At 42.3% G+C, this 25000-nt stretch overlaps 2 protein-coding genes across 2 annotated transcripts in view; one reads left to right on the top strand and one right to left on the bottom strand.

Annotated features, from left to right (window-relative positions):
* arl8a (ADP-ribosylation factor-like 8A) overlaps window positions 1-10226 on the top strand; it is a 19036-nt gene extending 8810 nt beyond the window's left edge. Inside the window, exons 5-7 of the mRNA XM_056447879.1 lie at window positions 5641-5708; window positions 5975-6045; window positions 8071-10226. Of these exons, the coding sequence (XP_056303854.1) occupies window positions 5641-5708; window positions 5975-6045; window positions 8071-8120 (189 nt within the window). The 3' untranslated portion in view covers window positions 8121-10226. The remainder of the gene's footprint in view (window positions 1-5640; window positions 5709-5974; window positions 6046-8070) is intronic.
* An 8167-nt stretch (window positions 10227-18393) lies between these two features.
* Window positions 18394-23947, bottom strand: gpr37l1a (G protein-coupled receptor 37 like 1a). The gene is made up of 2 exons (XM_056448581.1): window positions 23277-23947; window positions 18394-19560 (listed from the first exon to the last, which is right to left on the bottom strand). The coding sequence occupies exons 1-2, from the start codon at window positions 23841-23843 to the stop codon at window positions 18658-18660; spliced, it is 1470 nt and encodes a 489-aa protein (XP_056304556.1). The 5' UTR covers window positions 23844-23947; the 3' UTR covers window positions 18394-18657.
* Window positions 23948-25000: the final 1053 nt, after the last annotated feature.

Here is a 25000-nt window from a genome sequence, read left to right as displayed (position 1 = left end):
TACTGTAGCAGCCTCCTCACTGGCCTTCCCAAAAAGACAGTCAGACAGTTGCAGCTCATCCAGAACGCTGCGGCCAGAATTCTGACCAGAACCAGGAAATCAGAGCACATCACACCTGTCCTCAGGTCTTTACACTGGCTCCCAGTTACATTCAGAATAGATTTTAAAGTATTATCACTGGTCTATAAATCACTAAATGGCCTAGGACCTCAATACATTACAGATATGCTCACTGAATACAAACCTAACAGATCACTCAGATCTTTAGGATCAAATAAACTAGAAATTCCAAGAGTTCAGTCAAAGCAGGGTGAATCGGCTTTCAGCTACTACGCCCCTCGCTGCTGGAATCAGCTTCCAGAAATGATCAGATGTGCTCCAACATTAGGCACGTTCAAATCAAGACTGAAAACACATCTGTTTAGCTGTGCCTTTACTGAATGAGCACTGTGCTACGTCCGACAGATCGAACTACTATGTTTTTCTTTTCTTTTTAATTCTTTTATAACACATTTTATCAGCTTTTATTTTATTTTATTTTATTTCTATTTTTACCATTTTTATTATTTGTTTTTATTTCTCTTATACTTGTTTCTTTTATTCCTGTTTATGTAAAGCACTTTGAATTGCCACTGTGTATGAAATGTGCTATATAAATAAACTTGCCTTGCCTTGTCTGACTCTCTGTGTGTTCGTCTGGCCGTCTGTGTGTCCGTCTGGCCATCTGTGTGTCTGTCGGTGTGTCCATCTGACAATCTGTGTGTTAATTTCACTGTCTATGCATCTGAGTGATCAATCGTGTATCCATCTGATTGTTTGTGTTTCTATCTGACCGTCTTTGTGTCTGTCTGGCCATCTGTGTGTCCGTCTGTGTGTCTGTCTGACCCTTTGTGTGTCTGTCTGACCGTCTGTGTGTCCGCCTGACCCTCTGTGCGTCTGTCTGACCGTCTGTGCGTCTGTCTGACCGTCTGTGCGTCTGTCTGACCGTCTGTGTGTCTGTCTGACCATTTGTGTGTCTGTCTGACCATCTGTGTGTCCGTCTGTGTCTGTCTGACCGTCTGTGTGTCTGTCTGACTGTCTGTGTGTCTGTCTGTTCGTCTGTGAGTCTGTGACTGTCTTTGTGTCTGTCTGTGTGTCTGTCTGACTGTCTGTGTGTCTGTCTGTTCGTCTGTGTGTCCGCCTGACCGTCTGTGTGTCCGCCTGACCATCTATGTGTCCGTCTGACTGTCTGTGTGTCTGTCTGACTGTCTTTGTGTCTGTTTGTTCGTCTGTGTCTCTGTCTGACTGTCTGTGTGTCTGTCGGTGTGTCCGTCTGACTATCTGTGTCTTAATCTAACCATCTGTGCATCTGACTGATCGTGTATCCGTCTTTGTCTCTCTCTGTCCATCTGTCCATCCATCTGTGTGTCTGTCTGGCTGTCTGTGTTTCTGTCTGGCCGTCTGTGTGTCTGTCTGTGTGTCCGTCTGGCCATTTGTGTGTCTGTCTTACTGTCTGTGTGTTAATCTCACCTTCTGTGCATCTGATTGATCGTTCGTGTATCTGTCTGTCTGACTGTCTGTGTGTCCGTCTGGCCATCTGTGTGTCAGTCTGGCTGTCTGTGTGTCCGTCTGGCTGTCTGTGTGTCAGTCTGGCAGTCTGTGTGTCCGTCTGACCGTCTGTGTGTCCGTCTGGCCGTTTGTGTGTCTGTCTAACTGTCTGTGTGTCTGTTTGACTGTCTGTGTGTTAATCTCACCTTCTCTGCATCTGATTGATCATTCGTGTATCCGTCTGTCTGTCTGTTTGTCTGTCTGTCTGTCTGTCTGTCTGTTTGTCTGTCCGTCTGTCTGTCTGTCCGTCTGTGTGTCCATCTGTCTGGCCGTCTGTGTGTCCGTCTGCGTGTCCGTCTGACTGTCTGTCTGTCTGTCTGTCTGTTTGTCTGTCTGTCTGTCCACTTGTGTGTCCATCTGGCCGTCTGTGTGTCCGTCTGGCCGTCTGTGTGTCCGTCTGGCAGTCTGTGTGTCTGTCTGGCCATCTGTGTGTCCGTCTGTGTGTCCGTTTGTGTGTCTGTCTGACTATCTGTGTGTCCGTCTGGCCATCTGTGTGTCCGTCTGGCCGTCTGTGTGTCCGTCTGGCAGTCTGTGTGTCTGTCTGGCCATCTGTGTGTCCGTCTGTGTGTCCGTTTGTGTGTCTGACTATCTGTGTGTCCGTCTGGCCGTCTGTGCGTCCGTCTGGCAGTCTGTGTGTCTGTTTGGCAGTCTGTCTGGCCGTCTGTGTGTCCGTTTGTGTGTCTGTCTGACTGTCTGTGTGTCCGTCTGACCTTCTGTGTGTCTGTTTGTGTGTCCGTCTGACTGTCTGTGTGTCCGTCTGGCCGTCTGTGTGTCCGTTTGTGTGTCCGTCTGACCGTCTGTGTGTCCGTCTGGCCGTTTGTGTGTCTGTCTAACTGTCTGTGTGTCTGTTTGACTGTCTGTGTGTTAATCTCACCTTCTCTGCATCTGATTGATCATTCGTGTATCCGTCTGTCTGTCTGTTTGTCTGTCTGTCTGTCTGTCTGTCTGTCTGTTTGTCTGTCCGTCTGTCTGTCTGTCTGTCTGTCCGTCTGTGTGTCCATCTGTCTGGCCGTCTGTGTGTCCGTCTGCGTGTCCGTCTGACTGTCTGTCTGTCTGTCTGTTTGTCTGTCTGTCTGTCTGTCTGTCCACTTGTGTGTCCATCTGGCCGTCTGTGTGTCCGTCTGACCGTCTGTGTGTCCGTCTGGCCGTCTGTGTGTCCGTGTGGCAGTCTGTGTGTCTGTCTGGCCATCTGTGTGTCCGTCTGTGTGTCCGTTTGTGTGTCTGTCTGACTATCTGTGTGTCCGTCTGGCCATCTGTGTGTCCGTCTGGCCGTCTGTGTGTCCGTCTGGCAGTCTGTGTGTCTGTCTGGCCATCTGTGTGTCCGTCTGGCCGTCTGTGCGTCCGTCTGGCAGTCTGTGTGTCTGTTTGGCAGTCTGTCTGGCCGTCTGTGTGTCCGTTTGTGTGTCTGTCTGACTGTCTGTGTGTCCGTCTGACCTTCTGTGTGTCTGTTTGTGTGTCCGTCTGACTGTCTGTGTGTCCGTCTGGCCGTCTGTGTGTCCGTTTGTGTGTCTGTTTGACTGTCTGTGTGTCCGTCTGACCTTCTGTGTGTCTGTTTGTGTGTCCGTCTGGCTGTCTGTGTGTCCGTTTGTGTGTCTGTCTGACTGTCTGTGTGTCCGTCTGGCCGTCTGTGTGTCTGTTTGTGTGTCCGTCTGGCCGTCTGAGTGTCCGTCTGGCCGTCTGTGTTTCCGTCTGGCCGTCTGTCTGGCCGTCTGTGTGTCCGTTTGTGTGTCTGTCTGACTGTGTGTCCGTCTTACCATCTGTGTGTCCGTCTGACCGTCTGTGTGTCTGTCTGGCTGTCTGTGTGTCCGTTTGTGTGTCTGTCTGACTGTCTGTTCGTCTGGCAGTCCATCGGTCCATCTGTGTGTCCGTCTGGGTGTCTGTGTGTCCGTCTGGCCATCTGTGTTTCCGTCTGGCCGTCTGTCTGGCCGTCTGTGTGTCCGTTTGTGTGTCTGTCTGACTGTGTGTCCGTCTGGCCGTCTGTGTTTCTGTCTGGCCGTCTGTGTGTCCGTCTGGCCGTCTGTGTGTCCGTTTGTGTGTCTGTCTGACTGTCTGTTCGTCTGGCAGTCCATCGGTCCATCTGTGTGTCCGTCTGGGTGTCTGTGTGTCTGTCTGGCCGTCTGTGTTTCCGTCTGGCCGTCTGTGTGTCCGTCTGGCCGTCTGTGTGTCCGTTTGTGTGTCTGTCTGACTGTGTGTCCGTCTGGCCGTCTGTGTTTCCGTCTGGCCGTCTGTGTGTCCGTCTGGCCGTCTGTGTGTCCGTTTGTGTGTCTGTCTGACTGTCTGTTCATCTGGCAGTCCATCGGTCCATCTGTGTGTCCGTCTGGGTGTCTGTGTGTCCGTCTGGCCGTCTGTGTTTCCGTCTGGCCGTCTGTGTGTCCGTCTGGCCGTCTGTGTGTCCGTTTGTGTGTCTGTCTGACTGTCTGTGTGTCCGTCTGGCCGTCTGTGTGTCTGTTTGTGTGTCCGTCTGGCCGTCTGTGTGTCCGTCTGGCCGTCTGTGTTTCCGTCTGGCCGTCTGTCTGGCCGTCTGTGTGTCCGTTTGTGTGTCTGTCTGACTGTGTGTCCGTCTGACCATCTGTGTGTCCGTCTGACCGTCTGTGTGTCTGTCTGGCTGTCTGTGTGTCCGTTTGTGTGTCTGTCTGACTGTCTGTTCGTCTGGCAGTCCATCGGTCCATCTGTGCGTCCGTCTGGGTGTCTGTGTGTCCGTCTGGCCATCTGTGTTTCCGTCTGGCCGTCTGTCTGGCCGTCTGTGTGTCCGTTTGTGTGTCTGTCTGACTGTGTGTCCGTCTGGCCGTCTGTGTTTCCGTCTGGCCGTCTGTGTGTCCGTCTGGCCGTCTGTGTGTCCGTTTGTGTGTTTGTCTGACTGTCTGTTCGTCTGGCAATCCATCGGTCCATCTGTGTGTCCGTCTGGGTGTCTGTGTGTCCGTCTGGCCGTCTGTGTTTCCGTCTGGCCGTCTGTGTGTCCATCTGGCCGTCTGTGTGTCCGTTTGTGTGTCTGTCTGACTGTCTGTGTGTCCGTCTGGCTGTCTGTGTGTCCGTTTGTGTGTCTGTCTGACTGTCTGTGTGTCCGTCTGGCCGTCTGTGTGTCTGTTTGTGTGTCCGTCTGGCCGTCTGTGTGTCCGTCTGGCCGTCTGTCTGGCCGTCTGTGTGTCCGTTTGTGTGTCTGTCTGACTGTGTGTCCGTCTGACCATCTGTGTGTCCGTCTGACCGTCTGTGTGTCTGTCTGGCTGTCTGTGTGTCCGTTTGTGTGTCTGTCTGACTGTCTGTTCGTCTGGCAGTCCATCGGTCCATCTGTGTGTCCGTCTGGGTGTCTGTGTGTCCGTCTGGCCATCTGTGTTTCCGTCTGGCCGTCTGTCTGGCCGTCTGTGTGTCCGTTTGTGTGTCTGTCTGACTGTGTGTCCGTCTGGCCGTCTGTGTTTCTGTCTGGCCGTCTGTGTGTCCGTCTGGCCGTCTGTGTGTCCGTTTGTGTGTCTGTCTGACTGTCTGTTCGTCTGGCAGTCCATCGGTCCATCTGTGTGTCCGTCTGGGTGTCTGTGTGTCCGTCTGGCCGTCTGTGTTTCCGTCTGGCCGTCTGTGTGTCCGTCTGGCCGTCTGTGTGTCCGTTTGTGTGTCTGTCTGACTGTCTGTTTGTCTGGCAGTCCATCGGTCCATCTGTGTGTCCGTCTGGGTGTCTGTGTGTCCGTCTGGCCGTCTGTGTTTCCGTCTGGCCGTCTGTGTGTCCGTCTGGCCGTCTGTGTGTCCGTTTGTGTGTCTGTCTGACTGTGTGTCCGTCTGGCCGTCTGTGTGTCCGTTTGTGTGTCTGTCTGACTGTGTCCGTCTGGCCGTCTGTGTTTCCGTCTGGCCGTCTGTGTGTCCGTCTGGCCGTCTGTGTGTCCGTCTGGCCGTCTGTGTGTCCGTTTGTGTGTCTGTCTGACTGTCTGTTCGTCTGGCAGTCCATCGGTCCATCTGTGTGTCCGTCTGGGTGTCTGTTTGTCTGTCTGTGTGACTGTCTGTGTGTCCGTCTGGCAGTCTGTGTATCCGTTTGTGTGTCCGTCTGATCATCTGTGTGTCCGTCTGCAGGTGCTGGTCCTCGGCAACAAAAGAGATCTTCCTGGAGCTCTAGATGAGAAAGAGCTCATTGAGAGAATGTGAGTTATAACTTATATTGCTATTAAGCTTAGTTTTATATAAATTATTATTATTTACAAACAAAAGTAAGAGAAAGCACCTTTTTAAAAAAGTGTTTGCCTCTATTGTAAATAACTCAGATTGGTTTTTTTATGTTTATAAATCTCTTTATCTCAGTATTTAAAAGGTGTTTTCTGTTTAGTTTTCAGCCATTGTGTCTGTATAGCACTGACTGAAGTCTGATGGTGTGTGTGTGTGTGTGTGTGTGTGTGTGTTGAATCTCCAGGAATCTGTCGGCCATCCAGGACAGAGAGATCTGCTGTTACTCCATCTCCTGTAAAGAGAAGGACAACATCGGTAAGAGACGCCGTTGAACACTCGCAGAGCTCACACGTTTCACAGATGAACAGTCGACAGAACAACTTCTCACTGCTTTTGACACTAATGATAGTTACAATGACTGCCATTGACTTTAAGAAGTGATGTAAACAAAAACTCATCGTAGAAGTCTACTATTATTAATTTAACAAAGTTGCTTGTGACTTTGACAACCATATTATAAAACAACGTTGACATAACATTTGATTTCAACCTGCCAACATTCTACTGTCCTTACTAATATATAGTCACATTTTGAGATTTTTATATATATATATATATATATATATATATATATATATATATATATATATATATATATATATATAAGGAGTTTTAGATAATGTTACATGTAGATTTGGACGATAATATAGTTATGTTTTATGACATAAGAAGTTGGGATTTGTTGTATAGTGTGCATTTATACACTCACTGGCCACTTTATTAGGTACACCTTACTAGTACCGGGTTGGACCCCCTTTTGCCTTCAGAACTGCCCTAATCCTTCATGTCAGAGATTCAACAAGCTACTGGAAATATTCCTCAGAGATTTTGCTCCATATTGACATGATAGCATCACACAGTTGCTGCAGATTTGTCGGCTGCACATCCATGATGCCAATCTCCAGTTCCACCACATCCCAAAGGTGCTCTATTGGATTGAGCTCTGGTGACTGTGGAGGCCATTTAAGTACAGTGAACTCATTGTCATGTTGAAGAAACCAGTCTGAGATGATTGGTGCTTTATGACATGGTGCGTTATCCTGCTGGAAGTAGCCATCAGAAGATGGAGACACTGTGCTCATAAAGGGATGGACATGGTCAGAACAATACTCAGGTAGGCTGTGGCGTTGACACCATGCTCAATTGGTACTAATGGACCCAAAGTGTGTCAAGAAAATCTCCCCTCTGACATCAACAAGGCATTTGCGCCCACAGAACTGCCGCTCACTGGATATTTCCTCTTTGTCGGACCATTCTCTGTAAACCCTAGAGATGGTTGTGCGTGAAAATCCCAGTAGATCAGCAGTTTCTGAAATACTCAGAGCAGCCCGTCTGGCAGCAACAACCATGCCACTTTCAAAGTCTCTTAAATCCCCTTTCTTCCCCATTCTAATGCTCGCTTTGACCTGCAGCAGTTTGTCTTGACCATGTCTACATGTCTAAATGCATTGAGCTGCTGCCATGTGATTGACCGATAAGAAATTTGCGTTATTGAGCTGGTGGACAGGTGTACCTAATAAAGTGGCCGGTGAGTGTATATATCTTGCTCTATAGGAGTCTACTGCATGTATCCGGATATCATTTGTCACTCATTTAAAAATATGTATTTAGCTTTGCGATAAAGCAGCTATATATCACAAGAGTATTAAACATATTTAAACATGCAAATTATATATATATATATATATATATATATATATATATACAAATAATATATATGTGTGTGTGTGTATGTATATAAATATATATAAAGAAATATATATAATTTTTTATATATATTTTATTTTTCTAAGAAAAAAACAAGGGGAAAAATACAAATTATAGATTTAAAAATATTAATAATAATAATAATAAATAAATAAAATACAATAATACAATAAATCACCAGAACTTAAATGAACAGTTGACTGGTCACATATTTTCTTACAGGTCACATTAACAAATACATATAGATATCAGATTACACTGTGTAAGTACAATCCATTTCTCCCAATATTGCAGGTATTTGTCCATTTGTAGTTTCAAAGATAAAATCATCCTTTCCATATTTTGAACATTAGATATGATATCCAACCATTCAGATTTTGTAGGGGGTTCCAGTTGTAGCCACTTTAGAGTCATTTTTTTTTACTGGTTGCTACGAGTATTTTTATGAAATACTTGTCTTTTACCTGTGATTAGCTGCTCAAGCTCTATGTGGGCTTGTCCTATGCTAATGAGCCTGTATATATGTGTGTGTGTGTGTGTGTGTGTGTGTGTGTGTGTGTGCGTGCGCTCCAGACATCACACTACAGTGGCTGATCCAGCACTCGCGGACCCGGCGGAGCTGAGGGCGAGGCGTCTGATTGGAGGAGCTGCGTCACGTGATCAGCTGTATTCCATTATAAACAAACGAGCATCCGCCCCTCCCCCTCTGTTCTGATAAACTAATCAACATCATGTCCATCGTTTGATTTTTCAGTTTTTACTTGAATGTGCTTTTTTACGGTTCGTCATGACGTGTTTGATCTCCTCGCGTGCGCCGTTCTGCATGTTTGGGATCGAATCAGCGCTCGGCAGTACGTTCGCTCAACCTTGTTGTTTTAACGTTATTCCAGCGTTGTGAAAAAAAAAACATTCCCAGAGAATCTGCTGATTGTTTTGCGTTTAGCGAGATGGTGAATCTTAGCATCGTTAGCCCTTGAGTGTGATTTGGCGACTGTCATCACACCGTTAGCTAAGGTCACATGGTGTGCGTAAAATCTTGTAGCATAACAAAATCTGTCGTTTTATCGGAAAGCACACAGATCAGTCCGAAGGTTTTTTATGTTTTCTTTGTGTCGCTGTTGCGTGCAGAACAACATCAGTGTTTAGACGATTCTTTGATCCCCGATAGTTTGCGAAACTGTATCGGATGGCAAACAATGATTTGTGTCTGTTTGTTGCGCTAATAAAACTGAATATCGTGCGAATCTCCTGGTTTCGAACGCTGTTTGTATCGGGGAGAAATGAAGATCTTGCCATTGCTTTTTTCGCTTTGATTTTGTTTACAGCTTGTTTCGTTTTTGTCGCACTAGTGGACGTTTTTGGCCTAAATCATAACGATTTATAAACACGTCAGTAGTTTATACATATGTAAATTGACATATTTTTTCATTCTTTGTTTGTTTTGGCATGTTTTTACTCATGTTTTTTCAGTGTTTTTCAACTGGATTATGTAAATAGCAACTTAAACCAAATGAGATCTCCCTTCTGAGCATTACAGTGTTTGTCTTATTGTGATTAGCATCCTACGATAATAATAATAATAATTATAATAATAATAATAATGATGAAGAAGACCCCACTCATATTCACAGCAATCTGAATGAGCGGATTGTGTGTGTGAGCGATTGTGTATGTGCGCGCGAATGCCGTCATGTAGACTTGAAGAATATTTACGTTATAAATGCCGCAGTTTTTTTTCTGTTCATTTTTCGCAACTGCTAATCATTTTGTATTCATCTGCACTAATATTTAGATTTTCTGCGTACCATGAGTTCATAATCTAGATGAGTTAAAACAACACAAAACGACAAAACGGCATGGCTAAGCTTTAAAGTTGATGTAACAAATTCATGTTACGACCTACGTTACAATGGTAGTTATTTTTATTGAAACTGCTAACTTCATGTTAGCATTATTGGTGTTGAAATGTGACAAACTAGTCATTTACGAAGTTAACAAAATTGACGTAAAACAAAATTTGTTTATTATTGAACTTAATTAGGAAATTAACCAAGTGCAGTTCGTAATTCGTTATAATTAACATGATTTGCGAGCACACAACTTAAGTACATTATTAATTACTTTAATTGTAATACATTTGAAACGTTTGTTGATTTATAATAACGGAATTAAGTTTCATAGCTTGCAACTTAGTAACATTGTTAGTTTCTTAAGTGACCTTTATGTCGTGAAATGATTCATTTTTAAATTATAGTTGGCTGACTGTCATTTTGTCGTGTTGCGTTAGTCGATTTGACACTAATTGCAGAACACTTGATTTTCTGCTCTCATTCATCGTGACTTAAGCTCATCTGGCCTCTCATGACATTAGTATGTGTTTATTTGAATATTTATATGTGTACTTAAATGTGGCCAAACGTTTTTGTTTCACACTGGTTTCCCGTTGCATGGCTCATTATGGGATGGAGCAGGTTGCCATAGTTACTGTATAATCAGCGTGTGATTGGACCGAGCTCAATGACGTATTTTTTTGCTCCTGTTTATATATGGACCCCCACAGTAACTTTTTAAAGCTGTCACATAACTACAGTTTCTGTACAAGACTCGATCACTTGAGTTTTACATTCGGGATCTTTCTATTCTCTCGTACTCGCGGTGATAACTGTACATGTTGTTCTTGTTATTTACAGATTATTTAAAAATGAAATTAAATGATTTCCCTCTCAGAAGTGCTGTTGGCTTTTTCTTCACTCAGAAAAATTGAGTTGAATTCACTGATATTGGACAGAAATAGGCCGTAAGGCTGATTAAAAAAACCAATATGAACTTAAAGAAAAAACATGACGTAAGGGAATATAAATTTTAGTATTCAGAGTAGCTTACTGCTGTAATGCTAATCAATTTCTGCATTATCTAGCATGTATTTTTTTTAATAGAAAAAACATTACATTTAACAGACAATAAAAAGTATATTGTATCCCACAATGTATTGTGTATTTTAAAATAGTCAAAAGATATATATATACATAGACGTGTAATAAGGAATTAACAGCGAGTCACCAGCAGAGGTCAGTAGAGACCAATATTTCTCTCATTAAGTATTAAATAAAATCTCTCCAGTGACATTTTCACTTTAGGTAAACTTTTTATGGTGTCTAAACAACAACATAACAATACATAAAATCAATGAAGACAGAAATTAGGAGTTTGTGTGCCTTCTAAAATAACAAATAAACATCTGATTTAAATTACACAGAAATCACAAAGAACTTCATCCAAGCTGAAAACATTAAGGTGGAAATGCTATTGGTTTTAATAGGATCTGTATTGGTTTTCTCTAATTTGCCTCATATTGATAATGTTTTAAAACACTTAACCTACAACAGAATATGCCTCAAAACACACTAGAAGAAACTATTCAAAAGTACAGGTTTTAATGATTAAAATTGGACACTTTTTAATGTTTTTATTGTAGCTTAAGTGGACGTCTGTAGTAGTTTCTTAGTGTATTTTCAGTAGAGACAATAAATTTTAGACCATCATATAAATTAAGCCAGAAATTGGACAGTTTTGTCTTTTTAATCAGTAAATAAACTCATTTTAAACTGAAATTACACAGAAACCGCCACAGAATCGCGGGAAAATACTAGTGAGCGAGCGAATTCGCGCTCTTTTTCTAAATTTAAATTGACTTTTTAACGGACACGCATAAACTCATCGCCGTTCCGTTGGTGTGACGAATTAACGGTCTTCATGAACGGTCTGTCGGAGCTCGTTCGCCCGTCAGACCCCTCGCTGATGTTGGTTTTGGACCGGGTCTCCTCTGCTCGGATGTGGGCAGTGTGGTGGTCATGGAGACGCGGACAGCAGCCGGATCTCCAGCAGGGCTGAGCGGACACACTCCGGCCTTCCTGCCCCCGCGGACGGTCGGTTCCGGGAGCCCGTGGTGCTGTGAAGCGGCTCTGAGGGACGGTTTCCACGGCGATCGGTTAGAGATTCAGTCTACTTTATTCAGGACAAAACAAACAGTGTCTCCGTCAGGACACACACACACTGAGCTTCTGTTTGAATTTATAATGAATGGGTTATTTCTCCCACAGAACGCCTTTAGCTCGAAAAACTTTGGTAGTTTACATTAAATAATTGTAATAACGAGCCATATTGTAGTAAAATTCAAGTTTATTTGTTGCTTTATATATATATATATAACAGAAAAGTTAGGGTCGTTAGTTACCATTACTTATTAGTTGCTAATAACTTTAACTAGTTAAATTAAAACACTATATATATATTTTACTATTTACAACACTTTAATGAATACTACTGTAGTATTAACTATAGTGAACTGATAAACTAATAAATGCTGTAGTATACTTTAGTTTATACAACAGGAAACTGAGATGTATTAGTACACCCTGTAGAAAACCATTTGTTTAAATATTAGCAACTGTAGAATCACCACAATAGATTAATTCAAGTACTTTAGTATGATTCAAAAACACTAATAATTTACTTCAGTATACTGTAGCATTACTTAAAGCTCAACTGAAAAAAGGCTTTGTATACCATTAAACCATTACAAACCTCAAATTTCAGCCATTAAAATCAGGATGTTTTAATGGTTACTAATGTTTTTGAGGCACATACCATTAGGGTTTATTAGTTTTATAATGCCAGCAATAGAAGCCAGTAGATAAAGTTTCCATTAACCCTTGTGCACTGTTCAAAATTACTACCCTTTTGTTATGTTCGGGATGAAAACATCCACTCAATTAAACCACTGTAAAAATGCATCAGATTAATATATATTTTTTCATTTTGGATAAATCTGTTAATCAATCACAGTCCTGATCAAAACTACTAAATTACTTAGAAAATTGCAGGATTTTAACTCTTCAATTGCCAAATTCATAAATGATGTCACTGATTTGGTGAAAAAAATGACATTTTCAATATAAAAAGTATTTGTGGACTGGATGTTTTTTACCTTTTATTAAACTCTTGGACGTGAATGATTAATAACAACATTGGCTTTGATGCATTGTTAGATTTTTATTTTTTTTCTCCCTAATTTACTGTTGGTGGCTGTTTTTGCCCCATTTACTAGCCCAAAAGGGTAGTAAATTTGCCCAGAGTGTATTCAAAATTCAAAGGATTTTCTCAAAATGTGTGTCAACATAAAATTTGTCACCAAAAATCATTCTGCTAGCTGAAACACAGAAAAAGTTATGACCAAATTAAGACTCAAAATCACCTCACAGACTGGATGAAAACATCCCCAACAGCACATGAGGGTTAAAACCCAATATAATGTCCATTATAAAATGACATCCATTATGAATTCTATGATGGTGTTTCTCAGCAGGAATAAAACATTGAAAATACATTTTTTTCCAGAAGCTTCACATCTTTTAAATAGTGTCATAGTATCGCCACATTATTTGTGTAGACGTGTTGTGCAATTCAGTGCTGATTTTCATTCAGGAATTCACATCTGTCACAACAGAGTCACAGTGTGTGTGGGTTTATAGTTGAGGAGCGAAACTGTCAACACATTCAGTGACAAAACCTCCGTTGTGGACATTTTGGATGACTTCAGTCAGTTAAAATAGTGTCTGAGCTATTTGAAGACATCGTTTTCACTAAACTAGCTATAATATATGGATGATTTTAGAATGTAATCTCCAAGATAAACTTTAGATTATTTATAAAAAAAACTTTAATCAAGCACTTTTGAATAATAACACAAAGTTATCTCTAAAAAAATAATGTTTTTATGTTTATTTAGGAACATTTTGCCCTGAAAATATTAACTTAAAGCCTCTCATTATACCTAATTTGACTGTCTCCACCTCCCGAATCATACATTCAGCTTCAATTAAATCTAATTGTCATCTTTTTTGTGAGTTTACTCTGTAAGTTAAATTAGCAGATAGATGATTATCTATTTTCTGTATTATCTGTAATTTGAGTGATTCAAACACATTTAGTGTGTGTCTCTGCATTCTGCTCAACTCTGTTACATCAGTTATATAAAGGCAGAACAATCTGTAAAGCACTGAGAGAGAAAGCATGTGACTTGCTGCAAGTGATGTCACTTCCTGTGGTGGGAAACTCTGGAAAGCATTGAGGTGTGTTATTGTTCTTCTCTCATTTTTGGGTAAAATGTTTAGGATTTACCAATAGTAGATTGATTTTGTCAACTCTGTTACAGTGCTATTTCTGTCAGTTCACTTTTTAAACACAATAATAGGATAAAAATGCATGTTTTAGACACGCCATGTGGTTAGCATCTGGAGCTAAAGCACAAAATGGTCAACTCTGTTACCCTCAACACTTTTATGATTTAAAAACATGCTTTAACAATATGTTAAACAACAATTAATAACAGAATAATTGTTCCCTGTCATATATGTCATTCCAGTTTAAGGAAAATGCCTAAAATGTACCGACAATTCTAGAATGAGTCCCACAGATACAGTGGGCCCCGCTAAACCGCGGTTCACCTTTCGCAGAATCACAGTTTCGTGTGTTTTTTGAGGGGAATTTAACATGCTTATTTTTATTATTTTTTACAGCGCATTGTGTTCTGCATCTTGATTGGCTGTAGACCATTATCAATCAATCTCCTCTGTCTCTCTTGTATAGTGAAGGCGTTCAGCTTGCCAAATTAACCTAAATCTTCGATCGCTAGCAGTGTGCGTTTCAACAAGGATGCAAAAAGGGTTGTAACTGTTCACAGCAAGACCATCGTGAAGGGGGTCGCACACTGGATACGCAGCACCATGCATATGTTTATATCAGGGTATGTAGACCGGCGCCGCAAGTCGGCGGCTGCCCGTGGCGCCCAGCTACGACTCGGAACCCTGTTTATATTTCTGCCGTGCCACAGAGTGCGAATGTGCAGTGTGTGTTACTTCCTACTGTCATGTGCGCGTGGTATCAACTGTGCGACCCCCTTAAGTAGGGTTGTCACTTTACTGGAATTCGATACCAATTTTAAAAGCATTTCCCGTGAACATTTAAATGCTGTTGAGCACGTTCTTAAACAGCACTGATTGGCTATTGTGTTCACATGCTCAACAGAAGTGACTGTGATTGGCTGAGAAGGTCATACGTTCACTGAACTCACCACTGTTTACTGAGCGTAACCACAGATACAGGGACACTGGAGCATTTCAAAGTCACGTCAATCAACAGGTTTATGTGTCTATAAGTTGACATACGAGTGATCCGCTGATGAATCACGGCTTTAAAACGTCGTATCTGTGGCTACACTCAGGAAACAGCGGTGAGTTCGGTGAACTGATGACCTTAACGGCCAATCAGAGTCATTTCTGTTGAGCATGTGAACACAATGATCAATCAGCGCTGTTTAAGAACGCGCTCAGCAGCGCCCAAACGTTCGAGGAAAATGGACGTTTTTAAAACTTCAGTACCGTTTGGTATCGAATTGCAGTATGGTGACAACACTACCCTTAAAGATGGAGTCTGCTTGAGCTTTGTGGATCAGTGACTGCAGGATAAACATTACGCTGGATGCCAACATTATCCACACACAAGCTCAAAAGCTTTATGAACCTTTTGCTGACAGCGATGAATGTTTGCGCCTGATAACAGGTTCTGATCTTTAGATTCATTCTATAATACTGAACTCATTTTTTATGAAAGTTCAAACTTTGAGAGTGATTAAACAAGAGAAAAAAGTGTGAAGATGCCTGTCTGAGAAAAGTGTATAAAGTGTGTAGTGAGGGGGTTACAGCCTTAAAACATCCATAATAGATCAATAAAAAATAAAGCGGGCTACTTGGCAGATTTCGGGTTATTTTTAGAACGTAACCCCTGCGAATAACGAGGGACCACTGTACTACACAAGTCATTATCCTCAAAAGTTGATTAACTTGCAATTAACTTCATTCAATTTCTTTTCGGCGTAGTCCCTTTATTAATCCGGGGTCACCACAGCAGAACGAACCGGCAACTTATCCAGCATGTTTTTTACACAGCGGATGCCCTTCCAGCTGCAACCCAGCCACTGGGAAACACCCATACACACTTATTCACACACACACACACTCATACACTACGGCCAATTTAGTTGATCAATTCCCCTATAGCGTATGTGTTTGGACTGTGGGGGAAACAGGAGCACCCGGAGGAAACCCACACCAACACGGGGAGAACATGCAAACTCCACATAGAAACACCAACTGACCCAGCTAAGACTCGAACCGGTGACATTCTTGCTGTGAGGCCACAGTGCTAACCACTGAGCCACCGTGATGGCCCATGAGATGAATTGTGAGTAGTACATTTGTAGAATTTTTGGGCTATATCTTAAAGTTTAAGGCCAGTTTTCTCTATTAGTTTAGAGAATCTGAATGTCTGTGGCTTCTTGAGAGCCGACATTTGTTCCTTCAAAAGACGGCGCCACAAAACCACCAAAAACAAACGTGTGGAAAAGTCAACTAAAGCTGCGAGACATACTCTTGACCTCATTGTGCGCGGTTCACGACAGCGCGGAGCGTTTAATCTACCCGGGATTACTAGCTGCGCCATTCTTCCCTCAGCGGAGCCGATCGGCCCCTCATCAGAGCGGGGCCCAGTCTCCAGGGCAACCGGCTCTCGGACAGAATGTGCGTCTGTTTCTGCTCTGCTGTTTGGGGTCTGAATGCCGAAAGCCGGCGTGTGACAGTCGCCTAGCAACCGCTCCGGGCCCTCTATTGATATTCAGCGCGGGGGCCGCAGATCAGGAACAATACGGTCCTTATGGGCCCCCACGACTCCTCCTGAGAATCTACTGTAGGAGGAAAATCCCTTCGCTCAGACGGGCAGGTCACATAAGTACAAATCCTTAATTGTGTTTGTGTGTAAAAGAGAGAGAGAGCCTTGCGAAGTTTATGAGACTTTTCTTTTATTGTCTGCAACCAAGTACAAAAAATACAAAAGATTCGACGCTAACGATCTGCTTAGCTAATATAATAATCTCTATCTATCATGTTAAAGTTGTAAAAGACCATTTCTCCATAGTTCAGTCGTTTATCTCTGCTGAGTTTGTAAACAAACAAACACAAAACGTTTAATTCCAGCAGAGAATCAGTCTTTAACGAAATAATCCTCACAACATGTTGTCCATACTAACATTTGCATGTAAATGAGGATCTGAAAAGCTGATTTTGTGCACTGACTCTTAAAACAAGACAGTTTAATGATGATCCAAAATTAAGTGCATAAAAATTATGCTTTCAAGTTTGCCAAAAGTGTCCATCCAGCAATGCAGTATATTCATACACACAATATTAGTTGTTAATTCCAATGAAATAAAAACTGGTTACAATTTACGTACGTGTCTGTAGTGTAGAACAGAGGAAAAACAGACTGAATTACAGCAAATGTTGATGTTTCTACATCAATAGACCTTATTGAAAGAAAGCAGAATTCTGATTGGCCGAAGACAAAGATGGAACAGGAAATTATTTCTATACTTCCTGCTCGTAATCCAGCAGAGAGAGATAAGGGGCCGTTCACACAGAATGCATTCTTCCATTCGAGTACAGCAGTGGTCCCCAACATTTTTATCACTGCGGACTGGTCAACGCTTGACAATTTTACCGCGGACCAGGGGAGTGGGGGGGGGGGGGGGGTGGGTTGGTTCGTAGGTTGCTAGGCGACCATCAACCGTTTTCTCAGTGAATGACAAGCTGACAAAACATTGCTGTAACTCTGATACAAGTTTTATTTATGGAGAAAATGACAAGCACTGCAGTGTTTGGGTGTTCTGTGTTTGTCTGAGATAATTAGTCTACCGAAATGTGTATATTCCATACAAAGCATGAAGCTGATCGTTCAGTTCTTGTCACATGATTCCCGTTGCGCTCGCGGCATTCATTCAACTAGGTGCGTCTGGAAGGCAATGAACGCAACGAACTTGCGCAAATTCTAGAAAAGACGCGATAGGCCCAGCAGTTGATCTTCTTCTTGCACAGTCATGCTGGATTCACCTGATTTGTTGACTAATGGGTTGCGGATCCATTCATTGGCAGCTCGTGGGTCCTTTGCTGGGCCTTTTCCCCTCATCAAAGAAACTTTCCAGAGACGTCTGTTTCTTACTCATTTTGTTGCTTGTGGGTTAATTTTGGCACTCAAGTGACAGAGATGTAACGGTCATTTTTCAAAATAAAAGATCTTTCAGACTCAGATAATAACTAAATTGGAAATAGTTAATGATTTCTTGTGCGGCCCAATACCAATTGATCAACCGACTGGTAGGACCTCTGCAATACACTACTTTTCCATTGTTTTTCTATGTAAACACTCATGACAAGGCGTGTGTTTTGCACATGAGCACTGCAATTTAACATGCTGTGTCAGGTTAAATTAATTGACATTTTTACATGCAAAACTGTTCATCAATATCAGTTCCAAAGCAGTGGACCAATCAGCAGAGCTGAGAGGCGGGGCAAATATTGGTAACTTATAGTAGCAAGTTGCCATGACAATTATTTAATTTGATGGTAACATGGGTGAAATTTTTATGTGCCCTGTCCCTTGAGTGTTAGCGACTGAACGATACTACATGGTTTTCATATGTCAGTTCCAATGCATGGACCAACCAGAAGAGCTCAAATGGCGGGGCAAGTGTTGCAAACTTCTGTTAACAGTAGCAAATTGGCATGACAACTATTTAATTTGACGGTAACGATTCATTTTTTTAACCATTCCTGAGCGCTTCGTCTCACGTAATTAGACGCATTCTGTGTGAATGGCCTCGTAATTCTGTCGTTTGTATATGAGTACACATTTTAATGTTTCATTTATCTGATTCATCTAACAAAATTTGCTGTAATGACAACAAGTATTTTCGTGTGCACTGTCCCTTTAAGAGTGTTAGCGGGGCAAGTGTTGCGAAGTTCTGTAAAAAGTAGCAAGTTGGCATGACAACTGTTTCAGTTGATGGTAACATGAGATTTTAAAACCATTCCTGAGCGCTGTCTCACATTTTTAGATGCATTCTGTGTGAACGGCCCCGTAATATTGTCTTTTGTATATTTGATTACACATTTATTCGTCCACAGAAAAAAACAAAACATTTTTTGTTCCCTTTAAGAGTGTTAGACTGAACGATACTTCACAGTTTTCGTAAATACGTCTGAGTCAAGATCAACACGGCGTACCGATGATCAGCTCAGCTGGACTCTCCTTAACTTTATCGAAAAACACAGCCGGCGACGTCCCGGACACGATCTTGAGCTTGTCCTCCTGCATGGAGATGGGCGAGGCCGGCGGCGAGGACACAGCGGTGGCGTTGGTGGACACAGATGAGGATGTGCAGGAGGACGAGGGATCCGGAAAACACTCCTCGCAGCAGCAACAGCAGCAGTCCATGAACGCCTGACCGAGAGACCGACAGATGCACAGCAGCACAACCGGCGTCGCTCCGGCGCGCACAAACAACAGAAACTGACCAATCAGAGCCAGCAGAGCCTGTGTGGCCACGCCCACCTCCATGCCCACATACGCCAGGACGATATTCCAGACGTATTCCGGCAAACAACATATTGCGTAGATGAATGCCAGCGCCACTACCGTTCGAGTCAGCTGACGCTCTCTTCTTCGTTTTTTTATCGATGACGAAGATGATGATGATGATGTTGATGATGAACGTAGTGTTTTTTCATCCTCGCTGACGTGTCGTGTGAGTAGATGACAGGCACCTGTGAACAGCAGCGGCAGGCAGAAATAGCAGCCGAACGTCCACCACATGCGGGCGTGTTGGTAGGTGAGCACCAGCGAGAGCAGTGCGTCGGGCAGATCCGTGGATGGCTGTGGGCGGCAGGAGTCCACTGGGAGACCCGACTGTGGAGAACCGTCCTGCTCCAGACGCCACAGCAGCAGCTCTGGCGCCGCCAGCAGCAGAGAGCCCAGCCAGATCACTGACAGCTTGGCCAGGATGGACTGACACGACTCGCCCTGCCGCGGCCGCGACTGACCGCTGGTCACCGTGTGGAAGCGGTCGATGCTGAGCGCACACAGAGTGAACGTGGTCACGCCCAGAGACGCCACCTGAAACACAAAGAGAAAAAACACATCACATGACCTTTATAAGTGCTGGAGTAAATGAACAGTGGGATATATCGCCCTCCGAGGAACACTTCAGAGTGAAAAATATCAGGTCCGCCTTATTAAAGTTATAATCAACAGCGATATAGCTCTTGCGGATCGCTGGAAACCACTCCCTGTCATTCACATAAACTCCATATCCCATTATGCACTGCACTTGCACGCCAGTTCCAGGTCACCCCTTAATTACAGACACACAGCTGAAGATTGTCATGACTGATTATTAGAACTATATATACACATCACACACACATCCGTTGCTGAGTCTTGTTTCCCCAGTGAGCATTTCCTGTCTAGTCTAGCCATGTTTTTGACACTTGTTTGTTTCTGTTTATGTTGTTTTGCTACCTGCCTTGATCTCTTCACCTGTAAATTCGATTACTCTTTTGGATTTCCCTTAGACTACCATTTGCTCCTGCCTGATTACTCTCTAATAAATCTGCAGCGCTCGAAATTGCGACAGTTTTGGTCCCATATGCGCCCGCAATTATATTTATGCGACCTTAAAATATATTTGGGAGCATTTGTGCGAGTGTATATATTTGTTGCAGTGCAATCAGTTTTCACAGCAAAATGTTCACCGCTTACGCGGATTTAGGAGACATTCACCGATTATGCATCTTTCCACCTAAAAACACCAAACACAGGAATAGATTAAGACGGTTGACATGTCAACTTGCTGCAGTAAACAAAGCTTGTCCCGCCTTCAAGCTCTTCTTATTGGCCCACTGTGCTAGAACAGAATGCTAAAGGATTGGTTAACATCAGCTGTCAATCACTCAGTTCCACGAAAATGTAAAGGTCTGGATATGAGAGAATGAAAACAACACTGACAGATTTAGCTTTAGAAACCACCTAAAGTTACATATAAAGGCACATCTGATTAGTGATCATGTAGTGAATGTCAATCCAGCATTTACACTTTCCAAGAGTGGATAAAAGACTTCCAGTGGTTAAAGTCCGCTATGAAAATGACTAAAGCATTCACCGTAAAGGTCGGTGGGACGGAGTTTTCAGGTAACTGTGTTTCAGGTAACCACATTCTATTTATTCATTCGTTTAATCATCACGACTGACACCGCGTTCACCATCGCTAAAGAGCATGCATTCACTGAGATGAAACTAATATTGCAGCTCATGAAAAGACGTATTAAGGTGACGTATACAAATAATAAGTTATATGTCAATATCATCTGTGCAATATCAGACAGCACCCGTGAGAACAGCACAGTTATTATCGTTCATCTCATTCATGTCAAGTGTGTGCAGGGCCGGTGAGCACATGCAGAGTTTTGTTTATTAGTTAGTTTTGATTAGTATTGATTTCAAATGCGATAAATCTGTTAATATAAAACGTGTAGTAACGATGCTCATAATTATTGGTAGGTGCGCCTAAATTTCTGAAGTTAGGAGCACCGGTGCTACCAAGAAAAAAGGTTAATTTCGAGCACTGATCTGCATTTGGACCCCTGTTGCAACCCAATTGTTACAGAAGACTCGACTATGTGTGTGTGAGAAGTTATTTACATTTACAAAGGTCAAACCATATTTTTGCATATGTAGCACTGTTAAACCATGTTTTTGAATGCGTATCATAGTAAATCCAATGGTTTTTTATCATGCGCAATATTAAATACTTGTTTGCTTGAGGGTTTTATGTCCTTTTTTTTTTACATACCATGGTCATACCATGTTTCCAAACATGTACCATGGTTAAATAACATACTTTTTGAACATGTACACATCTAATGTTTTGAATTTACCATGGTAAAATCATGATATTTTGTGTATCTGGTTTTTGTAGCATGGTCATACTGTGATTTTTAGGTACATAGTGAAACTATTTTTTGACATCATCACACCATGGCTTAGAAGAAAAATAAAGTATCATGGTTTTAGGGTGTTTTTAAATACATTTTCCATAGTAAAACCTTATTTTTGATCATGTAGCATGGTTTTATTGGATCTCCACCATGGTAAAAATGGAGTATTTTTAACTTGTACTCTAGTGATACCAGATTATAGATCTTTAGGCATATACAATGATAAAACCATCTGTATTTACATTCTCAGACCATGTTTTTTGTACATGAGCTGTAGTGAAAAAGTGTTTTGCACATTCACCATAGTAAATTCATGTTTTTGGACATTTACCATGGTGATATGTTATTTACCTTAGAAATACCATGGTTGAATATGCAATCATTAACATTTATCAGAACTCACAGTATTTTACCATGTTATACAGCACCAGCAGTGATAAATGTTCACTCTTGCTGCTACTGTTAGCTTTTTTTAATATTTTAAATGTTAAAATAACTCATTTACATCCATTAATATGTTAATTTCCGGACATATGAACCACTTTAGGGCCACAGAAGTGGGTCAACAGACATGCAAACACTCTACGCAGACAATCCTGTCCTTACAGCACTCTAAACACTCATTCAACACGCTAATGAGGCCAATTAGTGCCGCTAATTATCCCCAGATCTCATTTACACCACAATGAGGAGAGCTGGTGCGTTACAAGAGGAGGCTGGAAAATAAACTCCAGGAACCACCGCACAATGACACACACACACACACACACAGTGAGGGATTATAGCGGTGTGTGCTGCTTTCACTTCTGCCTGTTTACTTGCCCAAAGTTAGCATGTTTCTTGCTAGCTAGATAATTTTTGTGTTCTGAAAGTGTATCGCTTCGTATAATATTTACGCATAACACCTTTCTTAAATGGTGGGACACATTTATAAACTGGCTGATGACAAACGTTTGATTGTCTAAGCACAACTTTGGGTCAAATATGGACAAATCTAAACATCGGGTTAAATTTTTACATCTTAACCCAACTGTTGGGTCTATCAATAGAGTATTTGACCCAATGTTGGGTTTAAACAACCCAGCATTGTTTAGAGCAGAGGTTTGCAACCGTATTTGTAGATAACCGTTATGGTAAATAAATATATATTCATTTTTGATAGTAATTTGAGTAATATTAAGTAATCTGCAGATGTTTAGATGATTGACGTACTGTTCAGCTTGTAAAGGAATATTCCTAGCAGTCTTACTTTGTTTACCAAATAAGTGGATCTAATTGGATTTGCATTGTAAACCTTTAATAAAAGTGTAAAAGTTATCATTCACTATTTCATTTGTGTAGTTTTTACTTACTATACTGTCCACAGATTGTGTCTGGCCTTGACTATTGCACATCCCCATGGTACTGAGATAGATTTATCAGTTAACAGACTGATTGGTTAATTAATTGATCATCTGAATGACAGTTTGGTTGATTGACTGATCGATTGATGCCTCACTATTTGGTTGGTTGGCTTATTGATTGATTAACTAACTGATGACTGGCTGGTTGGTTGTTTGGTCTATTGATTGATTGATTGATTGATTGATTGACCAATGACTGGTAGTATGGTTTGTTGATTGATCAATTATTAGATAGATTGATAGATAACCAGATATATTGATCAAGTGATTAACTGACTGACAGCTTGGTTGGTTGATTGATCAGTTGATTGATTGACAAATGACTGGTTCGATGGTTTATAGATAGATAGATAGATAGATAGATAGATAGATAGATAGATAGATAGATAGATAGATAGGTTTATTGGTTGATTGATTAATCTGCTGTACGCACCTCCACATAGGGCACTGCTCTGCAGGACAGGTCCCCCATCAGCCTCCTCTTGGTCAGCTCATTGAAGATGACCACCGGCAGGCAGAAGAACAGCACCATGAAGTCCCAGAAGGCCAGGCTGGCCAGCACGCAGTTCCAGGTGCTCTTCAGGTAATAGTTGTGCCACACGATACACATGAGCGCCAGGTTTCCCACGATGCCCACGGAGAACACGACCAGCGCCAGCAGCAGCACGGCATAGGCGCTGTAGGACTCGTCGGTGACCGGGAACAGCGGGTTGTGGAGCCGCAGCGCGCCGCTGAAGGGCCGCGGTGTGGTGAAGAAAGTGTCCGCCTCGGGGTGCGCTCTCGGCGGCTGCGGCTCCTGCCGCTCCCGCGGTCTGGATCTGGAGCCGCGCGGGACTCTCGGTGCGTGACGCGCTCGACCTGCTTCATGCACAGATGATGATGATGATGAGGAGTAATATGAATATGATGATGAAGGCTCCATCTTCGCCTCCAGCGCCCGGTTCTCCGCCTGGATGGAGGCTGCGAGCGCCATCAGGACCAGTAAAGCGCTCAGCATCATGATGGAGCAGAGAAGCGGAGGATGGAGATCTGCTTTCTAAGAGGCTCTGAACAAACTCTTTCTCAAACTTCTGCATTCACTTCATCATCCATGAGGAGCGGCAGGCGCAAAGCTGCCCCCTGACGGACTGCGCACCTATTGCACAGTGTTCAGCTTAAGTGAGTACACCATTTTGAAAATCTTAATCCATTCCTCAGTGTATATAGGTCATTTAATTTGGTGCATTTAAACAGGGGTTTTATTAAAGAGTTATATTTATTAATCTGAGAGTTTGGTCACTGAGCATCTTTAGGAATTTATTTAAATATTGCAAACACAAATTACAAACTACAAAATTTCTATTAAATTTCAATTTTTTCTATCTTTATGTTTCTCTTGTTTTTTTAGTTTATGAACATTTTAATGCCTGTTTTCCTCCAATGTATTATTTCAAAGTCCACATCCCATAATGATATTCACAGCTGTGAATAAACAGAACAGACTCGTCAATGGCAAAATACAGAATCTTAAAAAATTTATATTTTTACTATATAAACTAAAGCTTGCTGAAGTATTACCTGATAAATTGTTATAGAAGCCTATACTTTAGTTTGTACTACAGTAAACTGTGGTGTGTTGTAGCATAATATACCTATAGTTGTAGAAGACTACAGTACTGGCTCATTTGTTTATATTACTATAGTTGATGTGCTACCATAGCAACTGTAGAATCACAACAACAGAGCAGCTACTGTAGTTGGTGTTACCATAGCAACTGTAGAATCACCACAACAGATCAGTTACTGTAGTTGGTGTTACCGTAGCAACTGTAGAATCACCACAACAGATCAGTTACTGTAGTTGATGTGTTACCACAGCAACTGTAGAATCACCACAACAGATCAGTTACTGTAGTTGATGTGTTACCACAGCAACTGTAGAATCACCACAACAGATCAGTTACTGTAGTTGGTGTTACCGTAGCAACTGTGTAATCACAACAACAGGGGTCCGTTCTTCATACCTCGCTTAAATGATCTAAGATGATTTGGCAGATCTTGGATCTGTTAATCTTGAAAACTGATCTCTGGCTAATTTGGTTCTTCAAACAAGTTTGCGAATCAGATTAAAATGTCTGGATGAACTGATCTGAGATCGCTGCGTGTGTTGTGAAAGAC

The sequence above is a fragment of the Danio aesculapii genome, chromosome 22, assembly GCF_903798145.1.
Source record: "Danio aesculapii chromosome 22, fDanAes4.1, whole genome shotgun sequence".
NCBI classification, from domain to species: Eukaryota; Metazoa; Chordata; class Actinopteri; order Cypriniformes; family Danionidae; genus Danio; species Danio aesculapii.
The sequence above is the reverse complement of the archived record's forward strand: the minus strand, read 5'-3'. Positions and strand labels throughout refer to the sequence as shown.

What these genes read in the sequence shown, in the direction of transcription:
- gpr37l1a (XM_056448581.1), bottom strand. Translation starts at nt 23,843, where the DNA reads ATGATGCTGAGCGCTTTACTGGTCCTGATGGCGCTCGCAGCCTCCATC. An exon ending in GAGCAGTGCCCTATGTGGAG is followed by an intron (nt 19,561 to 23,276) that starts GTGCGTACAGCA and finishes TTTGTGTTTCAG; the next exon opens with GTGGCGTCTCTGGGCGTGAC.